General features: G+C 40.9%; 1 protein-coding gene across 2 annotated transcripts in view; it reads right to left on the reverse strand.

Annotated features, from left to right (window-relative positions):
• Window positions 1-5,443: 5,443 nt before the first annotated feature.
• Window positions 5,444-21,704, reverse strand: part of LOC137285267 (polycystin family receptor for egg jelly-like) — a 46,414-nt gene continuing 30,153 nt past the window's right edge. For both annotated transcript variants that reach the window (XM_067817583.1, XM_067817584.1), the window contains exons 8-23: window positions 21,365-21,487; window positions 20,747-20,908; window positions 19,762-19,858; window positions 17,663-17,856; window positions 15,402-15,632; window positions 14,794-15,235; window positions 14,480-14,688; window positions 14,070-14,303; window positions 13,576-13,746; window positions 13,070-13,230; window positions 12,113-12,833; window positions 11,700-11,820; window positions 10,483-10,724; window positions 9,481-9,655; window positions 7,203-8,516; window positions 5,444-6,741 (exon numbers count right to left, since the gene is read on the reverse strand). In XM_067817583.1, coding sequence (XP_067673684.1) covers window positions 6,662-6,741; window positions 7,203-8,516; window positions 9,481-9,655; window positions 10,483-10,724; window positions 11,700-11,820; window positions 12,113-12,833; window positions 13,070-13,230; window positions 13,576-13,746; window positions 14,070-14,303; window positions 14,480-14,688; window positions 14,794-15,235; window positions 15,402-15,632; window positions 17,663-17,856; window positions 19,762-19,858; window positions 20,747-20,908; window positions 21,365-21,487 — 4,677 coding nt within the window. In that variant the 3' untranslated portion in view covers window positions 5,444-6,661. The remainder of the gene's footprint in view (window positions 6,742-7,202; window positions 8,517-9,480; window positions 9,656-10,482; window positions 10,725-11,699; window positions 11,821-12,112; window positions 12,834-13,069; window positions 13,231-13,575; window positions 13,747-14,069; window positions 14,304-14,479; window positions 14,689-14,793; window positions 15,236-15,401; window positions 15,633-17,662; window positions 17,857-19,761; window positions 19,859-20,746; window positions 20,909-21,364; window positions 21,488-21,704) is intronic.

Below are 21,704 nucleotides of genomic sequence, written 5' to 3' on the forward strand. Positions count from 1 at the left end.
GAACCCGAGTTTTAGATGGAGAAAACACAACGTTATCCTCTCTGGTTCAAATACAACTGTACTGTTTCTGCAGTTATGGTAATGGTAAGCATAAATGGATTAACCATGAAGAAAACATTTCATTAAAATGGTTTAGAATTACATCTGGGACTTTCAGACAGCTAACTATTCTCCTTCATTTAAAGAAATTGTTCATGCAAGGGCTTGAGTACACCACGCTTTTGCCTGATAAGGATAGAGTCTACTTGCGGGGTCACTTGGGCGTTTAGAAATATGACACATTTTGAGATAGCACGCTTTCCATATTGCATAGGTTGGCCAGGTTGGGTGGGTTAGGGGATTAGGTGCTTAACTGATGGTGTGGGAACGAATCCCGGATGGAGCTCAACCCCCCAATATACCAGAATGTGTACTTTACTAAGAAAGTGTAATCCCAAATATAACATATGTTCCTTTATATGTTTCCTTTACAATCGCTACATATATGGGCCACGTGCTCCCGTCCCCCGTGTTCAGTTCCTGGTAGAATGGCTCGTCTAATGGCTGTCAACGTTTAACTGATAGTGCCAGCGTATCAATAATTAATCAACGTGACATGCTATAGCGTCTTGGATTATTAAAGCAAATGACAGAGGACGCTACATACAGAAAAACCCGCCCGAAAATAACTATGGGCGATCATCACACATTCGCCGTATGGCCTGACTTTTATGTTATTGTTCTTACCAAAACTCTTGTTCTTAGTAAAATTCCTGGAAATGCATCCATGAAATTTAGTAGCATGACATTTTAACTCTAGAAATATAAGTCTCCAATGCCATAATGTTCTTGTGTTGTGCCATTATGTATACGAGTCAAACATGGCAATTTGGACAAGAGGTTAAGCTTAATTTGCAGATTTATCGATGATAAACTGGAAACTGGTGAAAAATCCTCTCCTGTTTGGATAGAGAAAAAACCCTATGACAGGCTAGACATATGACAGTGATGATGTGTATGACATATATAATGAGTAGCGCTGGTCGGTTGCTAGGCGATGTGACGCTGATGGTTGAAAGCGCCATAACCTGCCAATGAACGAAATAGGAGATGCACAACGTTATAAGCATTAACTTTAATATTTCACTTCTCTTTGTGTCAAGACCTGTTATCAGTTGGAATATACGTTTGGCCCATCTGCTGAATATTGTGTGCCCTATGCTCACGCACTGAACTGGTGGCCTGTATTCTGGATTTAAATAATATTATTGCATTTCCATGACAATAAGTTGGACTTCGTTTCCAGGGCGCGAATGATAGCATTGTACGTGTAGCTGAAAGTGTTAAGCTAGTTGGTGTGGCTTTTAAGTTTGAAAGGGATATTTCATTTTGCGGTTTAGTCATCTGTCATAATGTAAGATGTGCCTGGAAACCTTTTGATTATGCATCATTTATATTCCACGATGATGCACATTAAAAGGAGAGGGATAATGACTGTATCGTCTTGTTCAATTAACAACCTGTGATCAGATTTACAGTTTGATCACTGATGATCCATTTTCTTCCTCAAATATCCTGGACAAAAATAGTTCGGGATATATGTAAATTTTTAAATTATGAATAATGATCTATCCATTCACTGACACACTGATTAAATATCAATCATCAAAATACCAATATCCCTAACTTATTTTTTCCAGTATATATCAAATGATTGTTTCCAGTCTTATGGATCTTTTTACATGACTTGATTGAATATTAATGGATCCCAATCAGTATAAGTTCTCTTATCATGCTCGTAATACGAAATCCTTAAAAGCTTTCTTCATCAAGCAGTAATCAGGAGTATTTCCTACTTAGAGCATTTGGTGATTGTAAAATGTATACAATGGTAAATATATTGCTGGGTCCAGCAAATCACTATGCCAAAGTTTGAGAAAAATCAGGAACACTGTCTAGGAATACCCTTATCTATAATCAGGGGGGTATTTGAGACCAGTAGAATTTATATCATTTCTAAAATAAGTCGAAGACTTTCCTTCAGTTGAAACTGTATATAAGGCACAATATCAGGCCCCAGCCGGCCCCCATGCATTAAGTGAATTTACTTGTCAAACTCTCGATTAGAGGAGTCCAGCTGACCCACACTCATTAAGAGGGTTGGGTAATTGATATTCACACTGGTCAGTGAGATACCGTTGCCCCTGAGTAATACCCATTATAGTTGTTGCAGGCGAAGAATGAGGAATGTTTGTATGGGCATACAACCCCTATATTCGGTTTAGGCGACGTTTCGCCATAGATTCTAATGTCGTTCTCAAATAAGTGATACGCGAGAGGTAGTTTTGGGTGATACGATATTAGGATCTATGGCGAATCGTCACTTATACAGAATAGAGAAGTTGTGTTCCATAAAAATATTCCTCATTCTTCATCTGCCCAACTTCTACTATGCCATCCAATGAAGTCATTCATTTGTCAATGGGTATTCCTAAAACGTACATGATGCTTGAACACGGCGTCGAACAGGGGTAATCAATATCGTTGTTTGGGATAGCCTTGCATTCGTATATGGGAACAATCATCAAACCTTGTTGTTGGCAGGAGCTGGGTTACGGTTTAGGTGGTACCACAAGTTTCACTTTGTGAAAGGTCTGGGTACCAAACTGACCATGGCAGAACATTAACATTTTTCAGCTGAAGAGAGTTCCGATGAATCCTGGCAGTATGGGACTGGCGTTATCTTGCTTGAACATGTGGAGCATGTCGTTGTTGCTGTAGGAACAGGAGTAGAAAGGGATAAAACTTGATCAGTGTAAAGCTGGATCGCCTCCACCAAACTGAATTGTCTCTTGAATACAGCACTGCCAAGGTGATGTTCTCTCACCTCTAAGGCGGTAGACTCGAACCCGACCATATGCTCTGGGTAACAGGAATCGACTTTCATCAGTAAATGGAATTCGCTGCCAATTTCGCTTCTGCCAGTGCTGCACAGTATGGCCCATCATTGATCGCGTCGTTGATGGCGGATCAAGGTCGGTCGTCCCGCGGAACGTGTTGACATATGTGTTTGTAAACGTTTGTCATAAAAAAGAAAACGATGCATCAAAAGCGCGAGAAGAAAAAGAGTTTTCCGCGTAAAACACGTGCAATAGGTGGAAAACATGAGCAGAGACATCGACTATAAAACCAAATCAAATTCATCACTTACTGAATTTACGGTGTATGCGAAGATAAAATATGCCGTTGCAAGACACTTCAACGTCCCCCATAGCACCACATAATTATGGCTGAACGCCTCAATTCGATCCAAGATCGTCACAGAAGACCAAGAATGGAATCTCCTGCTCGGCTGGATTCTCCGGGATGTTTCATCTACGTCCCCGATTTACTACAACAATGGACACTGCACGACAGATGTATGGCCCTCGAAGAATGTAACCAAACCATCAGAAATCGTCTGAGATAAGTGGTAATACGAACATATTGATCACACGTCGGACCTGTCCCGACACACTTCCCGACTTCACACGACGTGTCCAATGGTGCAACAGGGTACAGGCATGGAACCTGGGGAACACGTTTGGTTCAGTGATGAATCCTCCTCTCCAAGAACAGGGTGTGGTTCAAGGTCATCTTACGGCAAATCGAACTGAATTAATCCCGTAAATGACAACAACACATACTATGTACACTTACATGCGTCCAAGACATGTTTGTATTTTTTACCATTGCATTTCTTTTTTGGAAGAGAAACATGTGGACACATTAAGCAGAATCTGAATATTAATGTAAACATGCAACATACTGTTTGAGGTGAACTCATCCATCAACAACGGAAGTAGGAATGCTTTCAATGTTATGGATAACCACTGATTTGTAAACATTTAGAGAGGTCTGGATGTTGACTCACTCCTTACCCTGGAATGCAGCTCCACAAACCTTGCAAAAACATCATAATACCCTATGACTCAAGTAGTGAAATTTTGGTGCGAAAGGTCTTTTGACGTCAATGTGCAAAGGCTTCTCTCAGTGGTTTATCAACTCCACACACATTGTCTTTGAATAAGGCAAGTGATGTGTCAATATTTGTATTTTTTTAAATTGAGCTTTCTGCTGTAGTTGTTTGTTTAACGTCGCACTCTGCAATATTCCAGCCATATGGCGACGGTCTGTAAATAACTGAGTATGGACCAGACAATCCAGTGATCAACGCAATTGGGAACCGATGACATGTGTCAACCAAGTCAGCGAACCTGACCACCCGATCCCGTTAGTCGCCTCTTAAGACAAGCATAGTTGTGTTTTGTGGCAAGCATGGGTTGCTGAAGGCCTATTCTACCTCCGACCTTCATGGGTCTGTGGCTTGAAGAAGCACGACGTACACAACTGAAGGACAATGGACGATAACGGTATGCTAGATACTAGTAACAGAGACGATCAGTCATTGCCTAATACTTTTCTCAAACACTAACTGGACATGTCAAAAGCGAAAGATGTTTTGTTTATCTTAAACTATATCATAAAGTATAATAACGGAACGTGTCTAAGTTTCTAATTAGGGAACTTGAATAAGTCTCAAAATAGGACTGAGAATGGCTTGAGATGGTTGAGATATGTGCATATAAATGATTTCATTGTACAAAACTACTTCCTCGCGTTCAGGGCTGAAAAGAATGAAGATGGAATATCTGCTCGTCATCTGATTGATTTAAGAGATATTTCACTGCCACCGATGAATAATAATCTGAATACATTGCACCGGTGACGAGGCGTCCAGTAGGTCAACCATTTTTATGTAAACAATGAAACAACTTGATCTCGCTCAACCAATGTTGTCATCTACGCAAAATTCTTTTGAAGCAACAGAGAACGGACCCTTGGCATCGCGATGAGTTGGGCTCATTCAGTTGGTCATGACACCGGCCACTGGAAATCAGTCCCAAGAAAACTGAATGTCCAAAGCGCACAAGGAAATACGCCTTGAAAGACTGAACTATGCCGAATTTTGTATCATCGTCAAGGACGAATGGGATTTTTTCAACTGTATGGGTGTTTATGGTGGACAAATCTGTTGAAATGTAGTTCCCAAATTTTCACAGAAGCTAGAAGTGTGACTTTTCTCAGATTTCTCAGATGGGAATTAACGCCCTACGTTGGTGGAAGGTCATTAACGTCAAACATCGGCGGATGGCCATGAACGTCCTACACTGGCAGAGGACTGTTCACATCTTACATCAGCGGTAGGCAGTTTCCAGAGTTACCGTCATTCTATGAATTGTTTTACGTCGCTTTTAGCAACATTCCAGCAATAACACGGAAAGGGACACCAGAAATGGGCTTCACACACTGTACCCATGTGGGAATCGAACCCGAGTCTTCGGCATGCTGAGCGAAGGATTTAAATAATACAGGTCGATACAGGCTTGCCGGATAACAACAGCAATAACCATACAAGACTGTGTAGCGCTATATAGAGATTTTATTGAAGGGAAATAACGAAATATAGCTTACAAAAGTATTTGTCAAGGTAGGTGTTAGAAACAAGTTGATAAATAATACACTGCAAAGATCCAACTCAAGTATTTAACATCACAAAGAAAAAAACACTAGCCAAAAAGGCAAACTTATACCAGTTCGAACAGTGTTAACTTTAATATCACAGCTGGTGAGGGAGTTGTCCCATGAGAAAAATCCTGATAATAACCACTGATTATACACAAAACAAAATACAGGAATATCTCAAGGAATGTTTCATATACAATTGGCCCAATGTGTTGTTTGAGGATTATTCTGTCACAAATTAAGTCACATGTTCTGCAGTTAGTATCATTTTGGTCTTGTGAAGCATTACAAACTTCATTGCAGGATACAAATAGCAACAATAAGTGATTGTAACAACAACATATACTGTAAATATATTCACTGGTTACATTACATCTTACATGTGACGTTAAAGTACGACTGTGTGGTAATAACATTGACTTACTCAGCGATACAAGAATGGCAATTGCACCTACACATTGTATGCTATCAAAGGGGGATTACTCTGTATTTGCCAAACAATTACAGTAGTATCAACCACATTATCAATTCGATTATGCACCTCAGATATGACAGATGATTGTTTAAAAAATTTAAAACAAAACAAGTTTATTGAAAAGTTATGTTTGACCTTATTTTTCTTGTTTCAATTATTTTTGTAGAATGTACATGACTTTTCCATAATCACAAAGTCGCCAAAATGACTTGCAGCTAAAAGATGACTTCTTTATATAAAAAAGTAACTTGGCCTTAATTTTCCGAATTTACAGAAAAGTGTAATGCACAATTAAGTATGTACATAAATCAACAGCGTCATATATAAGTGCAGTGTATTCGACAAGAACTGTTTACACTTTACGTGGTAACGATATTTGTAAAGACACAATAAACGTTCATAAATATTCAACAATAACATGTTTGACTAAAGAAAATATAATATGTGTATACAAGAATAAAGGGACGGTAGATGTTTAGTGGGAAACAATATGAGTTATATCACAGGAGTCCAGGAATTAAACTTGAAATGTTTGGATGTCCACAGACTCATGGCCTCACCAGAACCAGCAGCAGTAACCACTGTTGTGTTTGAACACACACTTTAATTTATGTACACGGTGCATCCTCATTGTGCCCATCATCAGTACTTGTAGGCAGGCTTGGCACTCACGTTGAACGCTGCCGCCAGATCGATCTTCATCTGCATTTTCCGGTCGTGAGCTGAAAAAGATTCATGTAATGCGAATAAAGAGCTTATCAGAGACATAAAGGTAACAGTGATGTGTCGAATTCTATCCATGAGTGACTAAACTGGCTGTATACAATCTAAACAAACAAGTATGTTCAGTGAAAAAAGACATGCACGTGGTCATGTGTGTGCTTAAGCGTGTGCACCAGTGTGGAGTTTAAAGCAATGCAATAGTTACACATTACACCGAGCCAGGTCCCTATCAGCCACAGATTTACTCCTGAGCGTCAGGAGTAATACCACCAGACAAAAAGTATAATATCTTAATGCGTGACGAAACGACTGTCTGCATTCAAGCCATCCACGTTCATTCTACTAGACACCCGCTGCCACTACGTTTCTCCCTTGACGCTATCTGCCTGTGGGCTGTGACTTAACTGAACAGTTCAGCATGTATATTATTTCACACTCAGCGTGTATATTATTTCCTTACCGTCTCCGAACCCAAAGTTCTCAAAAGTGTACGATTCGTCAGTATCTTTATCGTCAAGCCCTGATCCACGTTTCGTGGCGTCAAGTCCCGATGGTTCTTTCTTTCCCGTTATAAGTGTCTTGGCCGATTCCCACATGTACGCAAAAAGCTCGATTTCCTTATAGTTGAGATTCTTTGGATCATCTCCAACCAGAGACATGGTGTCCAACAGGATTGTCATAAACATGTTGGACAGCGCAAAGACCACGATCAGGATGAACGTCACGAAGTAGATGAGAGATATCCACGAGTCGCCGACAGGCGCGTTAGTTTTCCTAAATCCTGCGTGTCCAAGAACAGCAGAAAACAGAGTTTCCATGGTGGTGACTACGTCTTTGTAGGCCAAGGCGTTGGAACCGAACACCAGGTAACCAAGGAAACCATAAGCAGACAGAATAAGAAGAATGTAGAAGAAAAAGCCTGGCAGTGTCTTTGAACTCTCCTTCAAAACGAGGTAGACAATCTGAGTGACTCTGGAATAACCCATGACTCTCAGCAGCCGTAATGTTGCTATCCCGAGCAGGAAGGCAATAGCGTAGACAAAGAGGTTGTCCCACACTGCGATGTGGTAAAAGTTGATAAAGACTCGGTCGTTTTCTTTGAACAAGGCCATGGCTTCATTGGTGTAAGTGAGACGAACAAAGTACAGGATAACAGCAATGAAGGAGATGACAACACTGGTCAGCTCCACTACGTTCCAAAAGCTCTTGAAGAAGCACCATCGTTCTTTCATCAGCTTGAAGGTGATGTATCCCAGCCAGAGGATCGTGAAGATGAAGAAGACGATTTCGCAGAAGAGAATGTACTTTCCAACTGTTCCAATATGGTTGAAGCTTCTGAACGGAAATACATTTGTAAATTCAACGACACCACCACTCTCAGGGAATTCGACCAGGATGCTCACGTAGCAGAATATATTCTTGTTTGCATTGTACAGTGTGAACTCCAGGAATACACCGCGCGTGTTTCTATCGACCCATCGAGCTTCATAAAGTTCATTAAAGGCCATTTCAGCAACCTGCCGATTTATGTCAAGTTCAGCTATGTAACCTCCTCCGCCATAGACCGCCCTCTCCCCTGTGATGGGAAGCCCCCAGATCTTTAACGCTGACACAAAGGTCCAGGCAGCATTGGTCACAGCAAGGCTCTCTTTGTCCGGGCATTTATCTTGATACATGTGCTTCCAACGACTACACCAGTTTCTGTTTTCTTCCGTTGCGAGGTCGTACTGAGGGTAGCACTTTGTTTTTCCGACAAATGGTATTGTACAGGATTCTGAAATGCAGTAAAACGTTATGTTAGGTAAAGTGTCTTGTGAAACAAATCTCTTTTTAAAACATTCTTCTTTATTCAGAGTATGTGAACTTGTATGCGGTACTGATAATAGCCAGCTTATACGTCAGCTTTATTGATCACTTAACTGATTGCTTTATTTACATATCACCATCCCACGACAGTATTTAATTGTAATTTAATTATTTTAATACAGAGGCCAAAGACCAATAACTATGTAGGTTGCATTGTATACGGCAAAACACATACAGAACATGGTGTATTCAGTATAACCTGATTATGCTAACATCTGACATGCATTGCATCATATACAAAGCAAGGTGAGTTATTTATGAGTTTACAATTCGATGGTGGCATGTGGAGTTTGAATTTACCTTTACACAGATTGCTAAAATATGTTTTAGGGAATGGTGTGTTTTCATTTGGAGCACACGGAGAGTACACAAAGTGGTATGCATCCTCAGTATACCCTTCATCTCATTGTAAACATAATCTATCGCTTTTAATCTATGTGATAATACCTGCCAATTTCAATACGTAACTGGTGTTAGAAACCATCTGCACTGAGTGAAGGCTACGCTAACTTTATGATGTTAATCACACTTACATAAAATTCCCTGGACAATGATATTTACGAATACGACATTGATTTGCTGCCATTTTGAAGTGAACTGCACTCATGACAGTAATGCTGTGCCTGAGGTCATCTCTGAGTTTCAGTTTTCGTTCCACATACTTTTTACAGCAAATTCGCCCAATCTTTTTCTGAGAATATTGAATACTGAGCACCCTTTCTTACTAACATATTCAAATATATTACAACAGAAAATCATAATTTGATGAATGACATTTTGGTTACGCTCAGGCTTACCACTGTTATGTGTGATGCTTTGAAGAAGTTCCGGTCACTCTTAATTACCCTGCTCTGTTCCTAGCCTTCACTTACTTTCTGCTTGTCTCACTTGGCGGAGTCGAGGTGCTCCTACACGGTAGTTGCTGAGATCACCAATCCTTAATCTCATGTTTGGTGACAGGCGGGATCCATTGAAGTTGGACACAGGGAAAAGGTTGGGGATGACCGTTTCATTGAGCCATCGGAAGTAGTGAGCTGATGTGTTCACCTGCATTGGCACCAAGAAACATATCGACACTTGAACGTCAATAAAAGTATATCACTCGATTAACTATTGTAAATTCAGTAATTTTGCCGAGTAACCATACAAAGGTATTATTATATCATTATTGCTCACATATCTATACAATTTACTTTCATTTTATTTGTTCTCAAACATGAGTGAGTGAGTGAGTTTAGTTTTACGCTACACTCCAATATTCCAGCTATATGGCTGCTGTCTGTAAGTAATCGCGTCTGGATCAGATAATCCAATGTTAAACAACATGAGCATCGATCTGAGTAATTGGGAACCGATGACATGCAAACCAAGTCAGGGAGCCTGAGCACCCGATCCTGTTAGTCGCCTCTTACGACAAACATAGTCGCCTTTTATGGCAAGCATGGGTTTTTGAAAGCCTATTCTATCCCGGACCTTCACGGGTCTCAAACATATCAACATTCTCTTCAATACAGCTAAGTCAACATTGGGGTTACTGCCCGTGAAGGTCCGAGGTAGAATAGGCCTTCAGCAACCCATGCTTGACATGAAAGGCGACTATGCTTGTCGTAACAGACTACCGTAATCGGGTAGTTCGGGTTCGCTGACTTGGTTGCCACATGTCATCGGTTCCCAACAACGTAGATGAATGCTTATGTTGTTGATCACTGTATTGTCTGGTCCATACTCAGTTATTTAAAGACCGCCGCCATTTAGCTGGAATACTGGAGTGCGTCGTAAAACTAAACTCACTCGCTCACTAATCTATTCCCCCAACAATAAGCCTTCTATAACACCATCAGATGAACTGAGATTGGCTTTGACACTCAACATACATGTTTTAAAGTCACAGCTGGTTTGAATGGTTCCATGAAGGTGTTCTTGATGTTCTTGTGCAGGAGGTAGCCGTGAGGGTCTCTGTTGCTGTAGCTGATGCTGGCGAGAAGCCACAGGAAGAAACTATTAGCAAGCAGCTCCTGAATCGCTTTCCTCATCGTATTCCGGCGTCGACATTGTGTTTTCGCACGTTGAAGTTCCTCTTCTGAGAATGGACTGCGGTAGTCTAGTCGAGCCCGGCCTATGTAGTGCAAACAATTGTCATTAATGACTCATACTGTCGTACTAGTTCGAAACGGGCGCAACATTGTGTTTCAACATTTGTCCACAGTACAACGACATTCTATCTCCGTTGTCTTTTCAATGTAATCAAATAACTTCCGATGTATCCCCTTAAATAAACACCCCTCCAGACAGGTAAGTTAAATCCATACACGTCAATCAAAACCCAATTATTTCCTTAATAACACTTCAATACTAATATTGAACTGTTTGGAGCAAGGAGGAGTTAGGCAACAGTCCAAACACTACTAACACAAAGTGCGGAACGAATTCCCACCATACGGCATCTTGAACGTGTTGTTAGAAAATGTTACATTAAAGTGTCAGGTAAGATAACTGTCTATAGCACCTGAGTGACATGAGACGGGAGACCGGTGTTCACCGACAACTGTGAGGCTAGCCGTCACGTCGGCCAACCACCAACGACGAGAACAAAGACGAAGACGAAGACGAAGAATCGCTTTGCGACATTGCATGTGTGGATGTGACAGCACGGATCTCCGCACCAGCAAGATTTGGCACTCGGTTCTGTTACGTGTTTACCATCAACCGTTTAAACCACTATTCCCCGAATTATTACAAACGTGACTGCTGGCGATAAACCACCCACCGTCCCGAACTACACGCCGAGGGCACAAAAACGGACATAAACAGTAAAAACGCCTAAAGAAAACAAATTCCGTTACCACTGCTCAGTTAGAAATCCTTTTTCACTATGACATAGAAATTAACACATCAATGGGTGGCAGTATAATTCTCGTGTACAAGTACTTAGTCAGTCAAAAATACCCACACAGACGGAATGCTATATTTATTATGGTTTCAGTACCTTATGACATGAAGACGCACATTGTTCGGCAATGAGTCATTTCTACATGAATGGATTTAATATATCTTGATACTAGAAAAAATATACAGGACAGGAATACTGTACCTTCTCCGTGCTGACCGTTCTCTCTGTTCATTCTGCCAATGTGGTTGAGATCAAAGTGAGACGGTTTGCTTGCCTTGAGAGTCTTTAGCAAAATGGCAAACAAAACCGCCAGCACGAGCACCTGAACATATATGGAATGATGAACTTACGAACACTGTGGTATTGTCAACGAACAATATTCATTTAAAGTTGTACTATTTATTATTGAACTGATTCCGATTATTCAACCATTGATAAGGAAATGTACCATTGTTTCAACCGGAATATCATTCACATAACAGCCATCTATAACCTCCGTGATGAAGCTAAAATAGTATCCTACTAAATATACAATAAGGACAATGTTACTGAATCTGTTCATTTCACTCCAACGTTCAATTTCACATTTCAGTGATACCCGTCGTGCCATTTACCTTTACGGGGTCCATAATGATGAGAGATTCGAAGAAAGACAAGATGAAGGTCAACAGCCATTCTTCCGAAATGTCCTTGCCCCACTCCATGCTGTACAACATGATGAAGAACGCTGACAAGAAGACGCAGATGAAGGCAAATACCCAAGAGATATACACGCAGAAATGAGGCAGGACACCATCTTGATCATCAACGATGTCCCTTATGACCATGATCTTTTCGATGGCCTTGGACTGTTTGTAGAACTTGAACTTCCGGAAACAGTATGGCATCCACATCCGGGTTCCATCCTTTGTAGCCTTTTCGCTTAGTTTTGACTTTCTAAAGAGAAGCATGATGAAGAACACTGGGATCGTCGTGAGGATGGTGGAAATGAATGAAATGTATATCTGACTCAGGCTGAAACGGATAGGTCCAATTGTAAAATCGGATGTTTGCTGCCTGTCCTTATTGTCCTTGCTTTGGAAGAACATGGCATTTGCTATCATAGCCAACATAAGCAGGGTGTAGCAGCAGCCGACTCTCTGGACACGGCTGAAATGACTCTTGACGGGTCGCAGGAGGACGGACACCCACAGATGGTCATCGGTCAGATGGTGACGTGCGTGCTCGAAGAACATAGTCTTGAAATTCTTCATGTTCTCAGTAGAGGACAGTGCCAGAGCCTTGTCTAGCGTTCCTTCTTCCAGCGACATCCATTGGTAGCAGAGGAAGTCATACCTGAAGGTGTAAAAGTTACATGCATCGTTCCAGTTTATGAGTATTCACAACATCACATGTACCCTTTTCACTTTTTAAGTCAGTAATTTGAAACGAAAATCATTTTGAAGCCATCTTGATGCCTCTTTACCTTCAAGTAATTTGCTGTTAAAGGTGCACTCATCAGTATTCTAGAGATGGGATGATCAATTCCGGGTCTATGTTTAGTCCAAACTTGTCAAAATTAGTACGCTTACTTATCAGCTGTCTGAAGATCAGTGACCTCAACTCTGTTGAGATACCAGGAAGCGGAGTTTCCTTTGCCCGAGTTGTCATGCCACACCCTGAAGCACTGCAAGGTTCCAAGGCACTCGGGAACGGCCATGAGGAAATGCATGGTGCTGCCAGCTTTCAGTTCCTGATAAAATCAAAATTTACTGTAACCTGTTTTAAAGTGCTAGTTGTGGAAGATTCTACACCTTATCTTAAAGAGTTAACAGTAAAATGTCAAGAGTTTTACTAACAGACACACTTGTATTCTATCCTAGTTTGTGCCTAACCAGAAGTCGGTTGATCAATAATTAATTAGCCACATACTAGCCACATACATTGCCCCTTTTTCTCTTCAACACACCCTAAGTTAACAAGTCATAACGGTCATTGCATGAAATGGTTTCATTTGAATAGTCACGATGTGTATGAAAACAAGTGTTTAAATAAGTTTCTCTTTTGAATATCATATGTTGAAAGCAATGAAACCTACCTCTCTCACGCCATCAGATAGCATCCTTACACCAGTGTCTTCATCCTCTCCAGCTATACAGAAACCTATCTTAGACCGTGTGCCGCCGTGTCTGACCATACCTGTGTGGATGGTCACGAGGTAGTAGTAGCTATCGCCCTTGTAGTTGTCAGCCAGGAGAGTCACGCCCCACTGAAACGTACATGTTTAGAACTCATTTCGCCTGTCCCAGAAAAATTTAGCTTTATCTCATTTATTTCTTGCCACTACTGCTCAGGTACCCACTGACCACATGTCCAACATGTACATACAAAATACATCTCACACGGCTGCGTGTAGTAAGTAAGTGGATGTATATGTTAATAATCTCCATTCATGACGTTCCACTGACCAACTGTAATCAGCTGCATAAACTATAGTACATTACCACATAAGTACATGTGTTACCCGAAGAACATCCTGTGTAGAGATGTACAGACTACAATACAATAGGTACATTACAGTACATGTGTTACCTGCAGAACATCCTGGCCATCCATGTATCGTCCCCAGAACAGGAAGACCACAAACAGCACGAAGATCACAAGTATTGTCCCCAGGACGGCGCCTTGACCAGCAATGTCGAACTTGCTGAACACCGTTGAGAAGTCGATCTTGTTGGGGGCGACAAAGAAGGAGACAGTGGTGATGACGTCCTCCCTGTCTCCGCACATGCACATGGTCTTGTTGTTAACAGGGTCTCTTTTCACCTGTGAATATAACCAAAAGTAGTTCGTTCTGAAATTCACAATGTATAAATGCACTGTAACTCATATCGCTGTAGATCATTACATAAAAACGTTTACATGGGCTCTATGCCCACATGTAACATTTACTTATTGTTCTGAATTGATATATCACAGCTGTAATTACACAAAACGCTTACTTTACACACAGACGCATCCCAGTCTTGTTCTCCTCCATCCCAGCTAAGGCAGGAGAGTGTTACGATTCGTAGATTGTAGGGAGTCAGCAGAGGGTCAGAGCTGTTAGCATCGCCACCTTGTTCTGTGATGCTGGAGGTTCCAGGAACACCCGTGTTGTTAACACTTGCTGCCCGCCGTGCACGATGATGTGCCTGTCCATTCCCATTCCCTGCAGTGAATGGAAGGAGCATTGTAACTTGACAACGACAATGCCACACCTAACCATACAACTGGGGCTATTATAGTTGTAAGTTTGAGAAGAAATCACACATACCTTCACAGGGAAAGGGAACAATGCCCAGCCAACAAGTCCCGGTTCTTTTGCAAGAACCGGCTTCAGCACAGTACTCTAAACCAACGTTGCCAGTGACATTCAAATCACGCTGGTCGTACTCAAATTCAGTTGGAGGTATGAGGGCCCTGAGATACACGTCATAACAGACAGACACGTTTACTGGCTTGGATACAATGCAGATTTGTTCACTTGATGCCCTGTAGGGAAAGGGATGATACAGCATATATCCTGGATCTCCGGGTGTAAACTCTGGATTGGAGTAAAACACATATGGAGCTTCTACTGGGTCCGTTTGTGAGATTACAGCTCCTTTCAGCTGTAGTTTCTTTCCATTCTTTGTCATACTGGCCATTGTGACTGGATATTCAGCCATCTTAGCGTTTACTCCTGTGGTGAAAGGATTCTCATGGAGAACTACCATCTGCAAATGAATGGAAAATGTGAACATATCTGACATGCATTAGTAAATTTAAAAAAGCGTATTACTCTTTAGTAGCACAATAAGTTCTGACTGTTTCGCGTACAGAAAAGTGATGCAAGGAACTTCTAAGCCTTAGTCAGCTGAAAATGACAGAGATACAACTTACATTTTTCTGTACATCATCTTCTGGTTCCACTCCATCCAGACTGGCAACTTCCAGGGCAGACCCGTTTACAACCTTGGTGTCATTTATAATGTTATTTGCCTTATCTTTTTCAATAGATTGGATGAACGTTTTCTCCTCCACAGCACTCGAGGAATGCGTAATTGTTAGTCCGCTGGACAGTTTGTACATGTTCTCCACAGCTTTCAAAATGCTCTTAATGTTGGCGTTTATCTACAAGAAAAAATATTCTACACGTAAGTCAACAATGTAAGTTAACTGACAATTACAGTCACTTAAATCTCCTGGATTTAACCAGGGAGACTATATGTCAGGGGAGAGGAAACTCCCCGAAAAGCCCCCGAACGTATGTCTCTGGTCGTTACGTAACCAGTGTAGCCAATATGTCGGCAGCGTAGTATTTAAGATTGAGCCCGGTTTATTTTCAGCAGCTGATTATATTCGTTGAGTGCTGTAACAACTGAAATCCTACATGAAGAAGATAGGTTAACTATTTTGTCACTTCCGTTTAAGTCAAACAATTGGTATTAGTGTCCGTGTTAGGACAGTAGATTTGTAGTAAAGTTTCAAGTCGGTACGTTATAGCTCACTGGCTTATTCTCGATTCACCGCGAAGATAGACTAAATTGTGTCGATAAAATCTTCTTTCACAAATTTTGTTTAATTTTTAGAGGGGAAACATAACTTTAGTTGAAAGGTATTTGCAAGTAACTGTAATAGTTTTATGACTTAAAACATTGTTAGGGTGTATTGTGGGTGTGTGAAAAATATGACATATCGCCGATCTGCCATTGAAATGCTACACGCCTTTGTTTGAGTGTTTCAAGTTATTTCTTCAAAAACATCTGCCATAGTTCTATAACTTCTTTCTTTCTTGCTGATCTTATTATTTGACAAAACTGGAAAGGTGTTTAGGACGCTTTGTGACAGTTTTACACTTTCTGTTTTTGAGGGGTATGTGAGAGTGTCAATTAACATTTTGTTAATGTCTATTCCATTCCCCACATGCAATAAGATATCTGAATTAATTAAAAATGTAAACAAAAATGTCTCAAAGTAGATGTTTTTAAAAGGACAGTTAACAGAAAAGGTATGTGTTCTCGCGATACTTTTGCATTCTTTAACATGTTTTGGTGTGGTGTATCATTTATTCTTTCATTCATTCACATATGTACTTCTTTCTGATATTGACCCGTGAAGGTCCCCGGGGTAGTATAGGCCTTCAGCAACCCATGCTTGCCATAAAAGGCGACTATGCTTGTTGTAAGAGGCGACTAACGGGATCGGGTGGTCAGGCTAGCTGACTTGGTTGACACATGTCATCGGTTCCCAACTGCGCAGATCGATGCTCATGTTGTTGATCACTGGATTGTCTGGTCCAGACTCGATTATTTACAGACCGCCGCCATATGGCTGGAAAATTGCTGAGTGCGGCGTAAAACTAAACTCACTCACTCACTCTTTCTGTTATTGTGTTTCTTTCATTCATTCACATAGTTCTTGCTCTTAATTCTTACTGTAATTCATTCATTCATTCATTCATTGTAAATTCCGACTGATACAATAAACTGTCTTAAGTTCTGTTAAACACAACTGAAGTTGCGCTGGGAACGAGCCAAATCACTGAGTGCGTTGGAGCATGACGAGACACCCGTTAATTAGTACAAATGGTAAAGAAAGCAAGCGAGTGACCTATCCCCGTTGTAGATTATCCCTGATTTAATTTACACAAAATTGAAGTTACTTTGATATTCTTGGAAAAAAAATCCTTATTTTCAAAGACTTACACACGAAAATGAGGACAGACGTTTGGTAAAAGTACTAGTCTTTTGCTTTTTTCGTTATGTGGCGTGACAGAAATGATCTTTGCACTTCATTCTGAGCCTGTCTCTTAATCCGAGCATGATATGCGATCAGTATGGTATTTGACAAGACAATGTTGCAGTATACCTACACTACAAGATCCAAACTAATTTCAGAGGGGACTCATCACCACATTGTTAATAAGGCACAGTCATGATAATTCTTTGATTCTCTCCACTCGCGCAAAATAACAGGACTACTATATTTAATTGAACTCTTAACATAAATACGCCAAACGTTGTAAGACACGTGTGAGGACAGACTTGGTCCTGAAGCAATACTCTCCAAAAGCAAACGATTTGTATGTAATTATAAGGAAAGAAGACTAATTCTTGAAGCAGCAACAGATGGTGTAGGCTGTGAAAAATCAACGTGTTTACCCGATCGGTGGCCTGTTTCAGCTGGAGTTTCCTTTTGTTCTTAAGGAGTTTCTTTAGGTAGTCCGCCTCCACTTCATTGTATCCGTCATCTTTATTCGTGTTGTTTTCGAACTGGTCACTTCCCTCCACTTCCACACCAGTTACAGCAAAGTAATTGTTGCAGTGGATCACGTTGCTCAACAGAGATCCAACGGCTGTAACGAATATCACAAAACACACGTACACTGGCATTCATGTCGGCTGTTTGGATGTACACTAATAGTGAATGTCATGAGGCCCCACACAAGCTTTATAACTTTAAAACATATTCGTGTGTGTGTGTGTGTGTGTGTGTGTGTGTGTGTGTGTGTGCGTGTGTGTGTGTGTGTGTGTGTGTGTGTTGGGGTGGGGATGTCTTCACATTGCACAGGCTACATAAACTGTTATCTGTTATCTGCCAGTATGTGAGTTAGTATTTATCGTCACATGAGCTATATGTATATTTCTAGTGGTATCACTTTGTACAATTACTGTACACCAATGTACTTCATACAACGGATTCTACACTCTTCCGAAAAAGAAACTGACTGGCGTTTTCAGCAGTTTCCTTTCGACAGTAATTATCATTAAAACAGTTCCTATTTCTATGTTTGAATCATGCCAGTCATGTCGTTGTTGTGTATTGCACGCAGACGCATAAAAAGCGTTTGTAAACGTCGGTGTTAAAAAATACAATTGGACAATACAAGAAAAGTGCATGCGGGGGGGGGGGCTTTCCACGTAATGAACATAATGCATGAGCAGAGACATCGACTATAAAATTCCAAGCCAAATACATTATTTCATTACTTTGGGACATAAAACGAAGATACAAAAGATTGTCTGCCACTGACCGAAGTATCGCCATTGGCCGTTTGGATGCAAGGAAGTTCCTGTCTGCTGTTGCAAGGCACTTCAATATCCACCACAGCACCATATCTTGATTTTGGCATCGTTCTACCCGCAACTATAGGGTCCCAGAAGTGGAAGAGTGACCACTCCTACCCAAGACCAGGGGAGCATGTCCTACTCGGGTAGATCAGCGCCAGTGGCAAGGCAATCTTACAGTAAATCACCCAGTCCTGCGACCTTACCTCCTGCCATGTTTAAACGGTAGGGGGGGGGGGGGGGGGGCTGTTTCAACATGGCAACGCTTAGCCCCACACGTCTCGTGTAATATCAGGTGCCAATATCACCACTACAAACGTCATTGCTATTCCTTTGCATTCCAAATGGCTTGATGTGAAGGCGATCAAGCTTCTATGGGACGAACTTCATCGTCATTAAACTTCGTTCTTAGACACTTGTAGGACGCGTAGTAGGAATAATAGCAAGGAATTCCCTAAGCAAAATCCCGACGCCTTTGCAATCCCTCCCAGTGCAGTGCCATTAGTGCTGACAATGCTCAGTATTAATCGACTTACATACATTTAAATACGTTTCATACATTTTCTTATTTTTGACCTGCACGTTTCTTCTTCGAATAGTTTAGATTTCCATTTGGGATAAGCTGAAGAAGTATCTGTTGTGGTCCTATCGTACTACGTCAATGCAGTATTGGTATTGTCTCAACAGTCTTCACCAGTAGCTGCACGGGGCACTTTTATGGTTTGCTATCACAGTTAAAACTGGTTTCGATCGTTTACAGTTTACAGGGCAGGGCAGCTACTGGGCAACGTCAGAACAAGCATACTTTGAAAATTGTGTACACAGTGGGTGATACCGATAGTGCAGGACACGATTAGTGAACACTTGACATGATTAGTGACCACTTTACATGATTAGTGGATACTTGACAGTATATTACTTTCGATGATTTGAGAATAATTTACAAGAACACCTGGTGTCATCACTAATTATCAGTAAGCCTTTTATCTAGTCATATTTCTATGGAATCAGTTTCATGAGATAATCAAGTGTGACTTTATTTATAATATTTCATTACATACATTTAAGATATTCTCTCTAAACTATCGGACAGTTTTGTGGTTGTGTAACAACATCGTAAGTGATTACTTATCGTAATACAGATCTGGCCATCATTTGGGGTCTTGTTTAAAACGGAAATAGGGGAAACTGACCATGCTGCATTTTCTCCACCGCCACCGTACTGAGGGTTGAGTTCGCAACAGATCCCATTACCGATGAAAGCATTTCCAGAGCGTCCCCCGCGCCACCCTGAAACATGTAGTTCTGGATACAGCCTTCCTCGAACATCTCCAGTCATGACTATGTGGAGGTAATTCATAAACACACGTTGTGCCATCACATCTCACACGGCAATCACTGGATCGTCTGGTCCATACCCGATTAGTTACAGTCCGGCACCAGACAGCTGTGGAATTGCTGAGTCTGGCGTTAGCCATGTCAGTGAGTGAGTTAAAATATGAAGTCACATCGGCCGTATTTCTGCCATATTGTGACTAAGAAAGTTGTAAATATATACATGGATTGGCCATAAAAGGAAGACGACAAAACATCCACATGCTTATAATAGAGATTTCTCATGGATGCGGATAGGGTCTGTCGCCTCTGTTATTATTATACTGGATTGTCTGGTCCAGACAGACCGACGCCATGTAGCTGGAATAATGCTGAATGCGGCGTAAAACTAAACTCACTTACTAAATGCCTCAAACTCTCGCTGGTTAGAATGAAAACGCATAAAACATATAATATTCCAGCACATGCAAAGCAATATAGAAGTGTGATAAAAAAATCCTCTTATTAGATTTCTTTTTCCTGACTTTATATTCTGACAATAAGCAGTACAGTTTTAGATACTTGAATCTCGGTTAAAACAGACCAAACTACAAAATATACCCGTTACACAGAAATGCCCAAACAGTCACACACATGTGCATCGCTGAAGCAAATAAACGAGTCCACTAATACGGGAAAATATACACATTGGTCTCGCTAAAAATGATTAAACAGAACATTTGTATTTACTGTTGCTTTTCATAGCGGAAATCTTTGGAGGAACTGCAAATTTCAATATGACTCATCCAGTGGTGACAGTGCACTTGTGAACCCCAACCAGACAAAGACCCTGTCAGTACGTACGATGGCATCACCAGTGAGGAGCGCCGGGTTTGCCACAACTGTGGCCATGCTGGATGCAAATGTTATAATAGTGTCGGCACTAGGCGTCTTGCTTGAATTTTCCAACAGCTGTAGTTCGTTCTCAATTCCTTCCTTGAGTGAATTAACGAATACCTCATTGACCTGTTTTAAAGAGTATAATATTCAATTAGTACTACATGTATAAACAGAAACTGAATTTTGTGTGGCTGAAGTGGATCCTTTGAATGTAACTACACACTGAAGGAAGACATAGAGTTGTCGACATCCCAACATTAAACGGTAAAAGGGAGTTGAGGGGATTTTTTTACTCGAAAAGCATTACGCTAAATACAAGGAATGCTTGAGTAACTTCATTCTTATGTTTTCAGTGCATATGTTATTTTACTATTTCAGCCAGGTCATACCATTTTATAAATTATTTTTACGACAGTTTCAGTGATATTTCATCACTAAAAAGTAATGCCTTCACAATGAGTACTTGTGGGAATTGCACCAAGATCAATGGCACAGAGAGTTGCATTTTACGCTAGACTGCCTCACAACACATTGTTTCAGTAGACGACGCACAGAGCGTCCATAAAGTCTCTTTATACTCACTCCCTGGATCTTCTCTAACATGGGGTTGACCTGTGTGCCTGCTTCCAGTGTTCGGGACAACTCAGCATCTGCGTTTTCACTGGTGACGTGGGTAACGTCATAAGTACTAACTGTCGGAAACTCCTATCAACAAAATAGTTGGGTAATGGGTTAAAACGGTAAAATAGGACATTTTGCATTTATACAGTTTCTTCCTCCAGCTCTATGCTGTGAAAAATGAATGCAAATAGCAGAACGCCCCTCACTTTCTATTATTATGTTCTTACAGATTAAAAATACATATGTAGCAGAGAGGGTCCTGGCACAATGAGGCTCGCAAGGCTTATCATTAGCCAAGGGT

The sequence above is a fragment of the Haliotis asinina genome, chromosome 5, assembly GCF_037392515.1.
Source record: "Haliotis asinina isolate JCU_RB_2024 chromosome 5, JCU_Hal_asi_v2, whole genome shotgun sequence".
NCBI lineage: Eukaryota > Metazoa > Mollusca > Gastropoda > Lepetellida > Haliotidae > Haliotis > Haliotis asinina.